General features: G+C 50.8%; 1 protein-coding gene across 7 annotated transcripts in view; it reads right to left on the bottom strand.

Annotated features, from left to right (window-relative positions):
- DOT1L (DOT1 like histone lysine methyltransferase) overlaps positions 1-14,968 on the bottom strand; it is a 75,886-nt gene that overhangs the window by 12,851 nt on the left and 48,067 nt on the right. For 4 of the 7 annotated variants that reach the window (XM_042023335.1, XM_042023341.1, XM_042023334.1 and 1 more), the window contains exons 15-26: positions 14,658-14,771; positions 13,269-13,360; positions 10,414-10,515; positions 9,716-9,853; positions 8,663-8,788; positions 7,275-7,756; positions 6,932-7,055; positions 6,046-6,192; positions 4,638-4,764; positions 2,680-3,284; positions 1,821-2,026; positions 400-464 (exon numbers count right to left, since the gene is read on the bottom strand). In XM_042023335.1, coding sequence (XP_041879269.1) covers positions 400-464; positions 1,821-2,026; positions 2,680-3,284; positions 4,638-4,764; positions 6,046-6,192; positions 6,932-7,055; positions 7,275-7,756; positions 8,663-8,788; positions 9,716-9,853; positions 10,414-10,515; positions 13,269-13,360; positions 14,658-14,771 — 2,328 coding nt within the window. The remainder of the gene's footprint in view (positions 1-399; positions 465-1,820; positions 2,027-2,679; positions 3,285-4,637; positions 4,765-6,045; positions 6,193-6,931; positions 7,056-7,274; positions 7,757-8,662; positions 8,789-9,715; positions 9,854-10,413; positions 10,516-13,268; positions 13,361-14,657; positions 14,772-14,968) is intronic. The other 3 variants (XM_042023337.1, XM_042023340.1, XM_042023339.1) reach the window with 3 other exon arrangements.

Raw genomic sequence — 14,968 nt, 5'->3', positions numbered from 1 at the left:
CTCCGTTCCCTTCTCTGGGCAGCACCCACGTTTTTTATCCTTCAACACCCACCTTTTATCAGTCTGTAATTCTATTTCTGATCCAAAGGCAGAAATATTTGTGAAGTCACCTAAAAGTCCTTAAAATTCAGTTGAACACTCTGGAGAAGTTTGAGAACACTGATCTGCTTTTCCCCCCTACCTTTATCCTACAGATCCCTCATCAAACCCTGAGTCAGTAAAAAACTGGTCAGATCTTTGGTGACCTGTGACTACAGAAAGAAGTGACCCAAAATCTATAATTAGCAGCCACTTAATGATGATTAAAAACTGCACTTTGTCCAGCAGCTCCTACTGACACAGCTTCACCCATCCCCAGGCCAGCCATAACCACAAACAATTCACGTTCCTCACACGTACCATTTTCAACAGTCTTCTGTGGAGATTTGCTTTCCAATGATATTGTTGCAATTTTCCTCTCAATTCTAGTGGGAAAATAGAAAGGTTATAGCACTTATAGCAAACCTTCTGTTGTACATTTACCCTCACAACCTACACTCCTCATGATCAGGTCTTATCAGATGGGAGAGTATAAAAACCAAGTCAGCCCCACAGTTTTGTGTCACTAAAGGAATTTATAAGAATCAAAACACCCATCACAAACTTTAAGCAGGAGCTATTACAGAATTACTGCTCTTTGAGAGGATTAGTGCACGTTCAGAGAACTTTGTTGTTTTTCTTTCAAAACAAGAAGTCAAACCACATTTCTATTGTGGTTATTTCTCACAGAACCATGGAATGTTTTGGGTTGGGTTGGACCTCAAAGCTCATCCCATTCCACCCTTGCCATGGCAGGGACACCTTTCACTATCCCAGGCTGCTCCAAGCCCCAATGTCCAGCCTGGCCTTGAGCACTTCCAGGGATCCAGGGGCAGCCACAGCTGCTCTGGGCACCCTGTGCCAGGGCCTGCCCACCCTCCCAGGGAACAATTCCTTCCCAATATACCATCTAGCCCTGCCCTTGGACAGTTTTCCAGCATCTGAAACAAGAAAAATATTGCACCCCACAGGCAGGCAAAGGGTGCAAAGAAATCCGTTTCCAGGGTAACACATCAATAGTTTGGGGCAGGAATTGAACAAAGTTTTAAACTGGGAGTGAGCAGGAGACAAATCCTTAGAGATCACACACAACCTCAGTGCTCCTACAAAGCAGCACAGTAAGAAAATTACAGAATCCTGGAGTATCCTGAGCTGGAAGGGACCCTCAGGGATCATCAGTGCAGGCCCTGGCCCTGCACAGACACCCCAACAACCCCAGCCTGGGCATCCCCGAGAGCGCTGTCCAAACGCTCCTGCAGCTCTGGCAGCCTCGGGGCCGGGCCCATTCCCTGGGGAGCCTGGGCAGTGCCCAGCAGCCTCGGGGGGAAGAACCTTTCCCTGAGCTCCATGCCCAGCCCTGACCCAGCTCCAGCCGTTCCCTGGGCTCCTGTCCCTGTCCCAGAGCAGAGCTCAGCCCCTGCCCCTCCGCCTCCCCTCGGGAGGAGCTGCAGCCCCCAGGAGCCTCCCCTCAGTCTCCTCCATTTCCCTCAGTCATTTCTCCACCAGTTCTCTCCGAGGCCAGGCCCTGCCAGCCTTGCAAGCACAGCAGCAGCAGCAGGTTCCCACATTCTACTGCCTGAATGCCTTCCCTGTTCACAGCTTCAGCCACGTACGAGGTTTGGGATAATGGGATGGGCCTCCAAGCAAGGGGAACAAAGAGGTTTAAACACACCCCTGCTGCTGAGAGCAGTGTTATCAGCCCTGAGAGAAACCTCATCCTGGAACGGTGCCTGTGCATTCACCTGCTGCTATTGTGCTCATCCTCAGAGCCCTGCTCGTCATCCGATGTCAGGGGGGAGTAATGGACACCGTTGGTCTGAACGAGGGGCTTCTCCTTTTTCAGCACTGGGGGCTGGTCATTGTCCTGGTAAGGAACAGGAGAGTTCTTCAGGGAGTTTTCAGGAGAGGAAATGGCTGTTATTTCTAAGGGCTGGTTAATGTTATTGACCTGGGTGAGAAGGAGAGAAAGCAGTTACAGATGAGAGTATCCCTGGAAAGGCATCTTGTTAAGGACATTAATGCAGGTGTAACTTGCTCTGGGACATCCAACAGCTGCTGGTTTAGCACTGCTGCTGCTACATCCCACCTCCTGCACGAGAACTGGGGCAAAAGCTTAAATGGAACTTGGGAAACCAGCTAATTCTCATTCCTTGATTTTATGTTTGAAGGCAGAAATGAAGACCTGGGATAAACCTTTCCTTCTCAAACGACACTGCAGGATCACATGCACACAACTCTCTAGCTGGCTTCATTAGTGAGGATGCCATATGCTTCTGGCACTCCTCTGCTGTTTAGTCAATCTCAGCTTAAATTATTTTCAAAATATTGAATCTACAGCCTCAAAAATCAACTCCACTGCAGAAACAAGCTCTTTGTCATGAGAGAAGAGATTATTTTTAGTTTTTAATGCTCTGAGAGCAAAGAGCTCTTTGAAGACGCTCTGCTTACACACAAACTGTTCACCAACTCCGTGAAAACGAGAGGCAGGAGAATTGCTGCAAAGAGCCTCCACAGCAATTCCAGCTCCAGCCTGGGAGCCTGCAGCTTATCCCTAATTCCAAGAGCTTTCCCAAAGCACAGCTCCTCCCGTGGGGCCCTTACCATGGAGTTGATATTGAGCGGCGACCCCGAGGGCTGCGTAAAGAGCCCGGCCACCGAGGGCAGGGGTTTGCGTTTCGGGGAGACGGCGGCGTTCCCGCTGGGATTCCCAGTGGAGGATCTCTTCCGCCGGCCCCGCTTCTTCCCGTCCTGCGCGTGGGCCTGGCCGCCGTCCGGCCGGGCGCTGGCGGGCACAGGGCTGTGCTTGCTGGAAGGGGATTGTTTTACATGTCCTGTATTAGGAGAGATTGTAAAGATGATTCTCCTCTTGGCCTCGTTCTCAGGATCTGAAAACGCTGCATCAGACTGCAGGTCCCCCTTTGTTCCTTCGGCAAAGATCTTCTGAGCCTCTGCACTCTGCAGTCCCCCTGCCAGGCTCTGGGCCGGGCCACTTAAGCGGGGGCTCGAGTGCTGCTGAGCAGGGGAGTTCTGCCCAGAGTTCCTCATCATTAGCAAAGGATGTTGTGGAGTGGAACTCCGAGACCCTACAGAGTTAAAGAGACTCCCAGAGTCGTCCAGAGCTGCCTGATCAACACTATGGTTAAGATGGGCTGGGCTGTTTGTAAGATTTCCATTGACTGCCACGGAGCCAGAAGAGTAAGAAAAACCTGTTGAGAGGGAAAGTATTGATCATTGCTGGGGCTGAGCGAGAGAGAGGTCACCGAGTACAGGGCTGGGAGGGCCGGGAGGGATTCCAGCTCTGCCTGGAGAACAGCCAGTGGCCCTGGGTTACACGGGAAACACTCGGCTGCTTGTCCACGGGGCAGTGAGAACGTGGCTCTGGGTGCTGAGGCGCCAATTGGGGTTAGGGACTCCCACTGCTCTCTTGCCAGTTCAGGAAAATTCACGTGGTATATGGAGGTATCCCATATAACACGTGCTCCTCCCAGTTTTACATGGAATTCAAGTGTCAGCTTTGTTTCAGCTATTACCCCTTCTGAAATCGGGGCTCCTCTACTCTCAACTCTTCCTTCCATCAAGGAAATGGATGGCCAGACTCAGTTCTTCCCTTCCCCAAAAAAAGGAAAGACTTTACCATCCACACAGCCCACCTCCTCCAAATTAAACAAAAGGCTGTGACTTAGGAAGTGAAAGGGGATCTTCAAAGACATCGTGGCAGGAAAATGCCACAAGGGAGGAATCTTGGGAAGGGAATTCAGTGTTTGTCACGGGGTATCATAAATGGGTTTAGGGCTCCAGGATGGCCTGGGCTCTCTAAATGAAAGGGGCAGAAGGGAACATGGTAATGGTTTACAACAAGGTTTTTTTAAATACTTCATTGGTTTTATAGAAAAATGCAGCCAAGCCCTTTGCAAAACAGATGCTGAAACAACCCAAGCCCCTCGGGGCGGTAAACACTGAGAACAAAAGCACTCTCTGGTGAGGGATCAGCTGTAGAACCTACTTTTCCTGGCCCACAACATTCCCAGGGTAGCTAAAGACCATGATTTCCACAGATGAGTGAGTTCAGAAGCAATGTCTGCACCTAAAGGGATCCCCATCCTCTCCCATTTGAGCTTTTCCCACCACAAGGTACTTGTACCTTACAGCTGCTCGTGAGGAACCTCTGTAACCTGCCCCAAAAACTTCATTCTTCTATTTAAAGACCCCACCACCGTGTAAAATAAAACTTTCAGAGCCAGATCACCAGCTCAGGACACAGCTGTGCAACACTCTGCAGGTTTGCCACGCTGTAAATCTGTGGGAATCTCTGGATCCCCATAGAAATTACAGAAGCAACTGTTTATTTACAGGTGAAGGCACATCAACCCAACCCTTTCTGCCAGATGCACCCAAGCTGGAGGCACATTAGAGCATCACCCACGAGTTTCTGGTCTCACCCCCAGTTATCCAGCACTCCAGTGCCTGCAGCACCTGGCAAAAAGTGCTTGGAAACCTCGGCCATGTGCGTTTGGTGCTGCCCCAGCACAGGAGCAGCTGTGCCCAGGGGAGGCTGTTACCTGAGGTAGCCAAAGCCAGAGGCTTGTTTCCAGCAGCATTGCTTATGCCATTATGAGAACTAGCACCAATCTGCTTTTCAAGTGTCGATGAGTCTCTACTCTGGTGAACTGGGCTGGGTGTGCTTCTCTGGGGAGAGAAACAGGCGTGTCAGGACAGGGAACAGCATCAGAAGTGCACAGTTTAAACCAAATCCACATGCATTAGCACATCTGCCTAGGGAAGTGACTCTGCTTCCTGTATGTCCTAGATTCAGCTTGTTTTGAGAAAAACATGGATCAGCAGGTTATGGGCTAAAAATGCTGTGCTGAATTACACTGCAGCAGTATGTCACGCAGCAGACACCAGGCAAAGAGGGAGGCTCATCATCACAGGATATTCAGGCTCAGGACAGCTCTGCCAGGAGCAGCAATGCCTCAGCCCACTGCTGCAGCAGGGAGGAGACTGATGGTTGTATGATGTCCCCAGAACAACCCTAAAGGGAACATGAAGTGCATCAGGCTGTGTTCTCTGGGACATTCTCTGAGGGTGTTTTCCTAAACAGGGAGAACACCTGTGAAATGGCAGCCTGAACAAACAGGGAGGTGCCACCCAGGGCTGACACTGCCCTGAGGACACCCAGCCTCTGCTCAGAGCTGGGCAGACTCTGGTTCTGCTAAAGCCAGAAGTCTTCAGCTGGAAAAATGCAATGGATTCAATACTGTGAACCAACTCCAGCTTTCCCAATATGGGGTTGAAAGACAAGCCATGGATGGATTCTAACTCACAGCACTCAGGAAAAGCAGCAAATGTTTCTCAGTTCTCTGCTGCAGCACTTCTGTGACAAACTGGTGTGAGAAACTGGACCAGGCTTATTTGAACTCCTCCTCCACTCAGAGAAGCAGGGACTTGTCACATCTCAACAAGAGATGGCCCCAGAAGCTCTCTGCTATAGAGCAGTCACTCACATGTGAGGTATCACAGCCCCGAGGGGCTGTTGAAGCCCATCCTGCACACGTGTGAGGAGAACAAACAGCTCCGAGGTGACTGAGACAGAATAATTCTCTCCCAGGTTCCTGCAGAAAGCAGGGCTGAGAACAAACTGACATGCAAATTCTCTGCTCCCACTGCCAGGAACTCTCAGGCTCTTCCACCAAGCCAGACATTCCAGACAAGGCTCTCCTGAGGCATTTACTTCACTCTCCTCCCTCCTGGCTGAACCACCCCCTACCTCTCCCCCCACTCCCACAGAGAAAGGAGAGGAAAAATCTCCACGATCTAAGAGCCAAGAGGATGCATCCCCCAGCAGCCTCCCCCGAGGAGCAGAGCTCCAGGATCAGCAGCCCCTGGAGGATGCTGGGGCACAGCACCCCATTCCTGCCCACTGGGATTTTAGTTAGGGATGGAAAGTGTTGACAATCCCTTACTCACCACCTTCTCAACACGGCTAGGTAGGACTACGCTGGCCAGAGGGATACTAACAGGGAGTTTATTGGGCTGCACTGTGCTCAGAGGAATACTGATAGGGAGGCTGGTGATAGTTTCTCCATTACTCACAGAGGTTCTCTCTCTCAAAACCTGTAAAATCAAACAAAGAAAGCAAAGTTCTTCCACAGGATATTGAAAAGGTTTTTAAGGTAGTGATAACCTGCTCCTTTCTATGTTTGTGTCATTCCCCCCACTCCTTTTTTTTTAAGGAATTACAGGATCAGGAGAAATGACTGCACATCAGACAGGGCAGGCGTGGAGCAGCTTGGTTACCAGCACCAGGCTCCTGGGACAGCAACATCCCACAGCACAGAAATGTGTAAATTAAAGCCACTGCTGGCCCCGAGCATCAGGGAAAGGAAGCCTTAGGCAAGCTCATTTCCCTGTGTTTTGGTTAGAGCTCTGTGAAAAGCACTCAGACATCAGAATTTGTATCTTGAGGCCCTCTGTAGCAGCCAGATGCATTTCCATGGCAACCTGCTACTGGAGGGCACCTGCTGCTCTGTGAGCCCCAATATGCTCCATGGCTGCACCAATTACATGGACCATATTTTTTTACTCTTTATTTTTCTAACTATGAAAGAGCCTCCTTTCCTAGCTCAAGCAGACACGTGCCAGATCAACCACTGCATTACTGGTGCTCAGAGAGGAGCACATCTTCCCCTCCCTTTGGCCAGCTCTGATTTATTGCATCACACCCACTGCATCTTGTGTCATTTGCCCTGCCAAGCTGGCCATAGAATGCAGTATTCCTGCATTGCCCAGTCTGGCCAACCTTCCCTTTGCTGCCCCAGGGGCAGCACCTGAGCAGCAGCAGCAGATCCTTTACCTTCTCTCCTGCACTGGGTAAGGCCGCGGGGGAGGAGGGCCGAGTTTCCTGAGGACTCAGCTTTATGCCATTTGCCATTCCAGGGCTTGGATATGTAAGGCCATTCTCTTTGACGTGCTCAGCTCTGGAAGAGAGGTGTACAACTGTGAGGATACAAAAGCCAGTGATGAGGAATTCCTGTGCCACACTCAAGGCACCGTCCCACCTCATTTACCCCCATAAGTTCTCACTGTGAGTTTTCTTGAAACAAAACTTTTTAAAACACATAAACCTCCACTTCGAAAAATATCTTTCCACAACCCAAATCAACAGGTTAACACCAGCCATCCTTCTCCCCTCTCACCTCTGTATCTCATTAGCTGTTGCTTTCCCATTGACTCCGTGGTCCTGATTCAAGTGTCTCCGCAGGGCAATTTTAGCTGGGGAAAACCTGGTGTAATCAGGGAGGGCCAGGCTGGTCACCTTGTCTGCCTTCTGCCTGCTGCTGTGGTTGGGGGTGCAGGGCACGATGTCCTGGTCCAGGTGGGAGTTGGGGTACTGGGGGGTGTTCTGCTTGGACGAGGGCCGGCTGAAGGCATGCTGGAGCTCGTAGGGGGTGGCGTGGCCGTTCATGGACAGCTCGGGGCTCATGCCATTGATGTGGGGCATGGGGAACTTGGAGCACTCCAGCTCCAGCTGGAACCTGCCGTGCTCAGCCTCAGGGTCACGGCTCAGGTGGGTTTTGCTGTGCAGCTGCACTGACAGGGGCTCCTCTGAGGGCGTGTAGGACTTGAGCTGCAGCAGCTCCTGCTGCCGCTGACTCTTCTCAAGCTCCACGATGCTGATCTTTAAATGAAGAGGAGAACAAAAGGTAAAGATTACAGTTAACAACTCTATCCCATTATGGAGTTTTGCTTCCAAATCCTTCTAAGTAGAAGTGTCCCTACTTCTGGGAACAATGCATAACGAGGGACCCAAAGTTTGAGAAAAAATTTCTGCTCTGAGCTTGAGACCTAAAGGCCCAGGTGAGGGGAATGGCTCAGAGCCTCTGAGAAAGAACATTTCAGATCTTAAAACCAAAAGGAAGATATCTCCAACTTACAGAGAGAGTGTGGAGTAACGGAGTACTGCCACGGAAGGGAAAGGGCACTCCAGGCCAAGGCATCCAGCAAAAGGCTGGAACAGCTCTAGAGCCAATCTCACAGGGAAAGAAAAGCTCTTCAGACAAAGGAGTTGAATTTCTTGTCACTATGCGAAATATCACTCTGGGGGAAATGATTCCCACCCTATCCCTGGCAGTGCCCAAGGCGAGGCTGGACGGGGCATGGAGCAACCTGGGATGGTGGAAGGTGTCCCTGTCCATGGCAGGGGTGGAGTAAGATGAGCTTTAAGGTCCCTTCCAACCCAAACCAGACTGGGATTCTATGATTCCTGAATTGAGACATCAAAGCACACATGAAAATCACCAGCTTGTGATTTTTAATTATATGTAAAGATAAACCACGATTCCTCCTTCCACAGCATCACCAAGGAATCAGGTCATGGTATCTACTGCCTTTAAAAGTTATCCACATCCTTAGTTACTAAAATCCTCTAATAGAAAGATCAATCTCTGGGGGAATAAAAAAGAAGAAACAAAAAAGCAGCACCTGGTTCATCCTTTCCCATCATATTCAGTGTAACACCCATAACTGGCCCACTGCCCAAGAGCTACCCCAAACTGGTGACTCTGATTTGCTCCTTGCTCTCTACCTGCAGTTCCAAACAGTGCTTTTGCTTCTCAGAAATCTGATTCTTCAAGGCCTGCTTCTCTTTCAGCAAGTTCTCCAGTGACAGCGTTGACCAATCCAGCTTCAGTTCTTCACACCGAGCCTTCAGCTGGGGGGAGACACAGGGACAGGGACAAACAGGTCAAAACACAGCTCTCACCCCTCCACACTGCCTGAGGTTCCTGCTGAAAGCCAGGAACTTTGCACTGAGTGTGCAAGAACCTCTTTAGCCCATTGCAAAATCCTCCCAGCCTGGTGCTGGGGAGTGTGGCAGCAGGTGGCCTGGCTCTTCTACAACAGAGTTATCACCCACCCTCACTGTTCCACATCCAGATATTCCCCTCAGCTACCTCCTGAGAGGGCTCAGCCTGGAGCAAAGGAGGCTCAGGGGGGACCTTGTGGCTCTGCACAAGTCCCTGACAGGAGGGGGCAGCCGGGGGGGTTGGGCTCTGCTCGCAGGGAACAGGGACAGGAGGAGAGGGAACGGCCTCAGGCTGGGCCAGGGGAGGTTTGGGCTGGATATTGGGAAAAATTCTTCACAGAAAGGGTTGTGAGGCACTGGAAGGGGCTGCCCAGGGCAGTGGTGGAGTCACCACCCCTGGAAGTGTTCAAACAACGTGTGGATGTGGCACTTGAGGATGTGGTGCTCTGGTGAGCATGGTGGTGGTGCTGGTTGGACTTGATCTTAAAGGTCTTTTCCGACATTAACAGTTCCATGGTTCTTCGAGTTACCCAGGTGAGCACCACAGGAGTTATGGCCAGAGCAAGCCCTGCACAAACTCCCTGTCCAGCCAGCTCCAGACCCAGTGACATCCAGAGCTCTTTGGGGACACAGCTGAGGCCAGAGCCAACTGCCACCTCAGGATTTGCTACAGGGTAAATAAAAGGTAAAAAAGGACTCCCTGCAGGTTTCCCCCCATCACCCCTCTGTTTCAAAGGACCCTGAGCAGCTGGATGATGTTTCAGCCCCCAGCTCCTGCCCTGCCCTCACCCAAAGGGCAGCACCCCCTGTTCCCAGCCCAGGGGCTGGACTCACCAGCTGCAAGCTCTGATTCCTGAGTTCACTGTTGTCCTTCTCCAGCTGTTTTGTCTGTTCTTTCAGCTGCTGGTTGTGAGCAGAGATTTCCTTCTGAGCTTGGATCAGGTCATTGTATGTCAGAGCTTTAACTCCCAGCTAAAAGGTGAGAAGAGATCACTCAGTAAGGCCCTGACACCCTCATTCCAGGTGATGTCCCATTCCCAAGTGACACTGGGGAGATCTGCAGAACTCTGCAGCTCTCAGGACCTCCCCCAGCATTCTCCAAGGCACTTTGTGGTTGCTGGGGGATAACAAGGAAGGACACAAGAACCTTGGAGTTGCTGTTCCACCCATTCAGCTGTAAACCTGGCATTTAGGCTTTGCCAGCCACCAGCACTGTCTGTGGAGAGCCCCCACATTTCCTCCTGTGCTCCTGAGCTTGGTTGGCAACACAGAGTTTGTTTGAGCAGCAGGGGATGAATCCTTCACCAAACACCACATGGCTGTGGTTTGTCCCCTTCCTCGGGCACGGGGCACACAGCAATTCCAACACCAAGCACAAACATAACCAGAGAGTGACACAGATTCCACCTTCCTGAGCCTGATCTGCTGCAAAGCAGAGGCTCGAGGCCTGAGACTGCTCTGGTCTCATTCAGCTTGACCAAAAACGTTCACATGCAGCTGACTCAGAACCATCCCCCCCAGCACAGAGGTACCTCATCGAGCTTCTGCTGAAAGAGCCGTTTGATTTCCTCTTTCTGGGCCTGGCAGTGGGTGAATAACTGCTGGGCTGTCCCCAGCAGCTGAGCATTCTTCTCCTGGAAGAGGGAACAGTGAGGAAACACTTTTAGCACCAGCTGCAGCACGGGCCATCTCAAGGAGATGTTTGTGGAATACTTTGGCGGTGAAGCTGAGCTTAGGGGAAGATGCAGGAGCTCATCCAGCCCAGCCCCAGACTCCTGAGAGCCTGGATTTGTTGGGGTGTGATACTGGTGGAGTTAAGGCACCTGAAAAGAGCTTTAAAGTAGGTTTTTCCCCCTGTATGGTAAAATACAGTCAAGGCTGTCTTAAAAACTCATTTTTATCCTCCTAGTGCATTGTGAAGCAGCAGCAATAATCACATCCTACAGAGCAGAAATAGAACTGGAAAAGATTATCTGCACAAAATCTGCTCCCAAGCTGGGAACTGGCTCTAAATCCCCAGAGCCCCAGTTCAGAGTTTCCCTATCCAATACTCATGGAAGAGATGCAGTAAATGAAAATACACTGGGGGAGAAGGCAGGAAGAAAGTCCTAAATAATCCAAGCCAGTTTTCCCACTTGTGCCACCATTATTTCAGCGGGTCACCCAAGCCACTCACAGCACATTCCCTGCCCAGAACATCCCAGATCCCTGCTCCCTCGATCCGTGGCCATGCACAGCAAAGGGCAGGACAGGACTGGCTGATGAGCCTCATTTATGCAGCCCCAAATGCAGGATTAGTGCAGCAAGGAGAGGCAGCTTTGGGATTATCCTGCTCTCCACTCGTGCTGCTGAGGCCAAGCAGGGATTGTGCAGCCCCTGAGCCACTGCTCCAGGAAAAGTGGGGTGCAAAAAGCACCTTGATCTTTTCCAACCTTAACAATTCCAGGACTCCATGACTGATCCTCCAAGCAGGGAAGCAGCAGTGCTGGAAACTCCCCACGTGCAGGAACACACAGTCCCTGCAATGCTGAAGGGGCTGCTCTGGGTGATGCCGAACAATCATTTTTGTTTTCAACACGAGGCATTTCATTCAGCTTTCCCAGGCACTGCAGGGGCTGACAGCTCCATCTAAGGGCACTCTGGGAAGCAGCAGCTGATTTTAAAATCATTATTACAGAGAGATTTTTATTGTACTTGAAAACCTTCCTGTAAGAGGGAATTGCTGAGCAGACCAGAGCCAGCCCCTCACCCAGCCAAGTTCTGCCTCTGTGAGGTTTAATTTGCCATGTAGCACTCCATAAAAAAATATTTTCATACTGAATTCCTCATTTTAATGTTTAAAAGTGTGGAGCAGCTGTTGGACACCACCACCAAGTGATGACTTTTCCACACTCCTGATTCCTTCTCTGTGCAGGGCACAACCCTTGCACACCATCATTTCATTTCTGCAAAGACAAGTTCACTTCATGCTGACTTTCCTGACGAGTGCAGAACAAGCAGAAAAATCTGCTGCTTAAGGAAAAAGATGAAAATTCAAAGTGCTGATTGACTGTGAAAGCAAATGGAAATATCCACAGAAAAGAGGTTTCCATGAACACCACACCAGCATCAACCACTTCTCAGTAAGAAATGGGGTGGCACAAGTTAATCTCTCTCCTTTGGAGAGTTCCCAATATGGAAAACACGATAAAAAAGCCCAGTGGCTTTATGCTGATGCTCTTACAAAGGTACAGAGCAAAGGAAACATTCCACAGGGAATGCCAAAAGCTGGACCTGGACAGAATCCCAGACTGGTTTGGGCTGGAAGGACCTTAAAGCCCATCCAGTGCCACCCCCTGCCATGGGCAGGGACACCTCCCACTGTCCCAGGCTGCTCCAAGCCCCAATGTCCAGCCTGGCCTTGGGCACTGCCAGGGATCCAGGGGCAGCCCCAGCTGCTCTGGGCACCCTGCACCAAGGCCTGCCCACCCTCCCAGAGAACAATTCCTGCCCAAAATCCCATCCAGCCCTGCCCTCTGGCACTGGGAAGCCATTCTCTGGATCCTGGCCCTCTCCAGCTCTCCTGGAGCCCCTTTAGGCACTGGAAGGTTTTAACTGCAAGTTCAAGTTTATTGCTGAGCATTATGGAGAATGGCTCCTCTGCAGAAGGAGCAGGAACAGACTCTCATCAGGGCTAATTGATACAGCAATTAAATCATTCATAGCTGAGATAAAGCACGACAAGAAGGTGTTCAGGCAGGAAATCTCCTCCCTCTGCTGGTGGCTCCATGGCAGAGAAACATCCCACTGCACAGCTCCAGGACTCTCCTTGCCTTTCCATGTATTCCAGTGCATGATTTGGATCCATGGATTTACATTTACACTTTGCCCACCAGTGCAATCCAATGCATTCTGATTATCAGCACCAAGGATGCTGAGCTAAATCCCCTAAATCTGTGATGACAGCTTGGGTTTCTCAATCCCTGTGAACTGTGGTTCAGAGAATCCTGGAATTGGGTTGGGTTGGGAGGAACCCATCCCTGGAAGTGCCCAAGGCCAGGCTGGATGGCACTTGGAGCACCCTGGGACAATGGAAGGGGTCCCTGCCATGGCAGGGGTGAGACTGGATGGGCTGTAGGGTCCCTTCCAACCCAAATAATCCTGGGATTCTGTGATTTTAAGTCAGCATTGTCAGGTGGGGGCACAGAAGGAATGGGGGGGTACAGCTCTATCATTTTGCAGATTTAAGCACACAAAAACTGAGTTTGCAACAAAATCCCCTGGCAGCTGTTCAGCCCAAGGAGGAGTGGTGTAAATGCACACAGTTCCCATCTCCAGCACTCTTCCCCACATCCCAGGAACTTCAGCCTGGTAATTTTGTTTAGAAATGTTAAAAAGTGAAACCCACCTTTTCCTGCTCCAGTAACTGTTGCAGACTTGCTTTGTACTGAGGAGTTTTCATGTATGCCATGAACTGCATGTACTGGATCTTAAATGAGTCTGCAAAATAAATCACAGGAGGAATTCCAGCAGGGAGTCATTGCAATGCCCCTGTTTGCCCCTATCTGCTCCTGGCCACCTCTCCTTACTCTTCTCTCTCTTGCTTTTGATTTGGACTCGTAGTCAGACCAAGCCATTGAAGATGGATTTAAGGACATGCTGAAAATCCATCTCCTGGTCCCAAAGGAACTCTTGGATCCATCGGCTCCAACGGAAGCCAGGACAGCACATCCAAAGAGGCAGAGGAAGGCGCTGGGGGCTCAGGGTGTGTTTGCATGAGCAAAAAGGAGCTGAGTGGTCTGAGTGCTCCATAAGCAGAAATCATAAAAGAAATGAGCTGGAGGAGCCCAAAGCAGCCCTGAGCTCAGAGCACTCAGCCAGCACCAACACAGCGCCTGTTCCTCCTCCTCCCTCCGAGATGAGGAGCTCTACACCCACTTTACTCTCCTCCCCAAGGAGCACTTGGCTTCTCATCACCCTTTATCTTCAGCAATGACCCTTCCTCCACCCCAGCCCTTCCGTCATTAAAGGCAACCCCAGGACTAAGCCCAAAACAGGCAAATGGTGTGCAAAAACCTGCACAAGGCTTAGCCCAGACAAGGGTCATTGTGTCCCCATCCACCCCGCCTCAAAACACTCCTCAAAATCACTCTTTTGCCACAAAATATCCCTCAAAATCACCCTGTCTTTCTCTTTAACAAGAAATCAGCCATAACTGACACAACAGCAAGAGAGCACACGTTAAGGACATCACAGATGACCTTGGTCCCCAACACAGACAGGACCATTCTGCCCCATTCCCAGAGCATCCTGGACTGGCTCATGCCCAATACCAAAAGCCAGAAACAGCTGGGAGGGGACAGAGAGCAGAAGATCAAAAAAAAAAAAACAACCCCTCCAGGTTTTCCCTTAAAGCACCTTCTGAACATGAAGTGAATTTTCCAACCACACCTTTGTGACCTCAAACTCTCAGACAGCACCTCATTTACTGGCTCTGAGCTCAGCAGAGGGAATGGAGTGGGGTTCCCCAGGATTAAGAGAATGGTTTCATTTCAAGTAAAGCTTCTTCTGACTATTTCTGCTAAACCCAAGCCTTGCTGCCTTTTATGCCAAACGAGAGCTGAACCAACATCAGAGAACAAAAGCAGAGCAAAACACCAACTTCAGCAGGAGGAGGGACCTTGTGGTGATGCCAGAGGAAGTGGGGCGGGCAGGGGAAGGTGGGAAGGAGATAATCCCCCCTCCTGCCCCATGCAAAACCCCAAAGGGGAGGTTGGCAGGCCAAGGCCAGCCTTACCTAGCAGCTTCTGTAGTGCAGGGGGGGTGGGTGTCACCAGGAGCTGGTTGGACGAATGCCGTTGCACTTTAGGAGGTAGTTGGTAATATGGGCTATGAGGTGACTTGTAGGCATCTGGGGAGAGACAAACACAGCCTCAGACCAGCACTCAGCGCGTGGGACAAGGACAGGAGCTCTACCACTGACAACATGGCATTTGTCATGAGATCAAAACACAGCCCCGGACACATGGACACACGGCCCGAGACACACGGACACACTGCTCCAGACACACGGACACACAGACACACGGACACACGGCCTCAGACACA

The sequence above is a fragment of the Corvus kubaryi genome, unplaced genomic scaffold (genome assembly GCF_017639235.1).
Source record: "Corvus kubaryi isolate FWS band 111438036 unplaced genomic scaffold, C.kubaryi_AGA036_p1.0 37241, whole genome shotgun sequence".
Classification (NCBI taxonomy): Eukaryota; Metazoa; Chordata; class Aves; order Passeriformes; family Corvidae; genus Corvus; species Corvus kubaryi.
The sequence above is the reverse complement of the archived record's forward strand: the minus strand, read 5'-3'. Positions and strand labels throughout refer to the sequence as shown.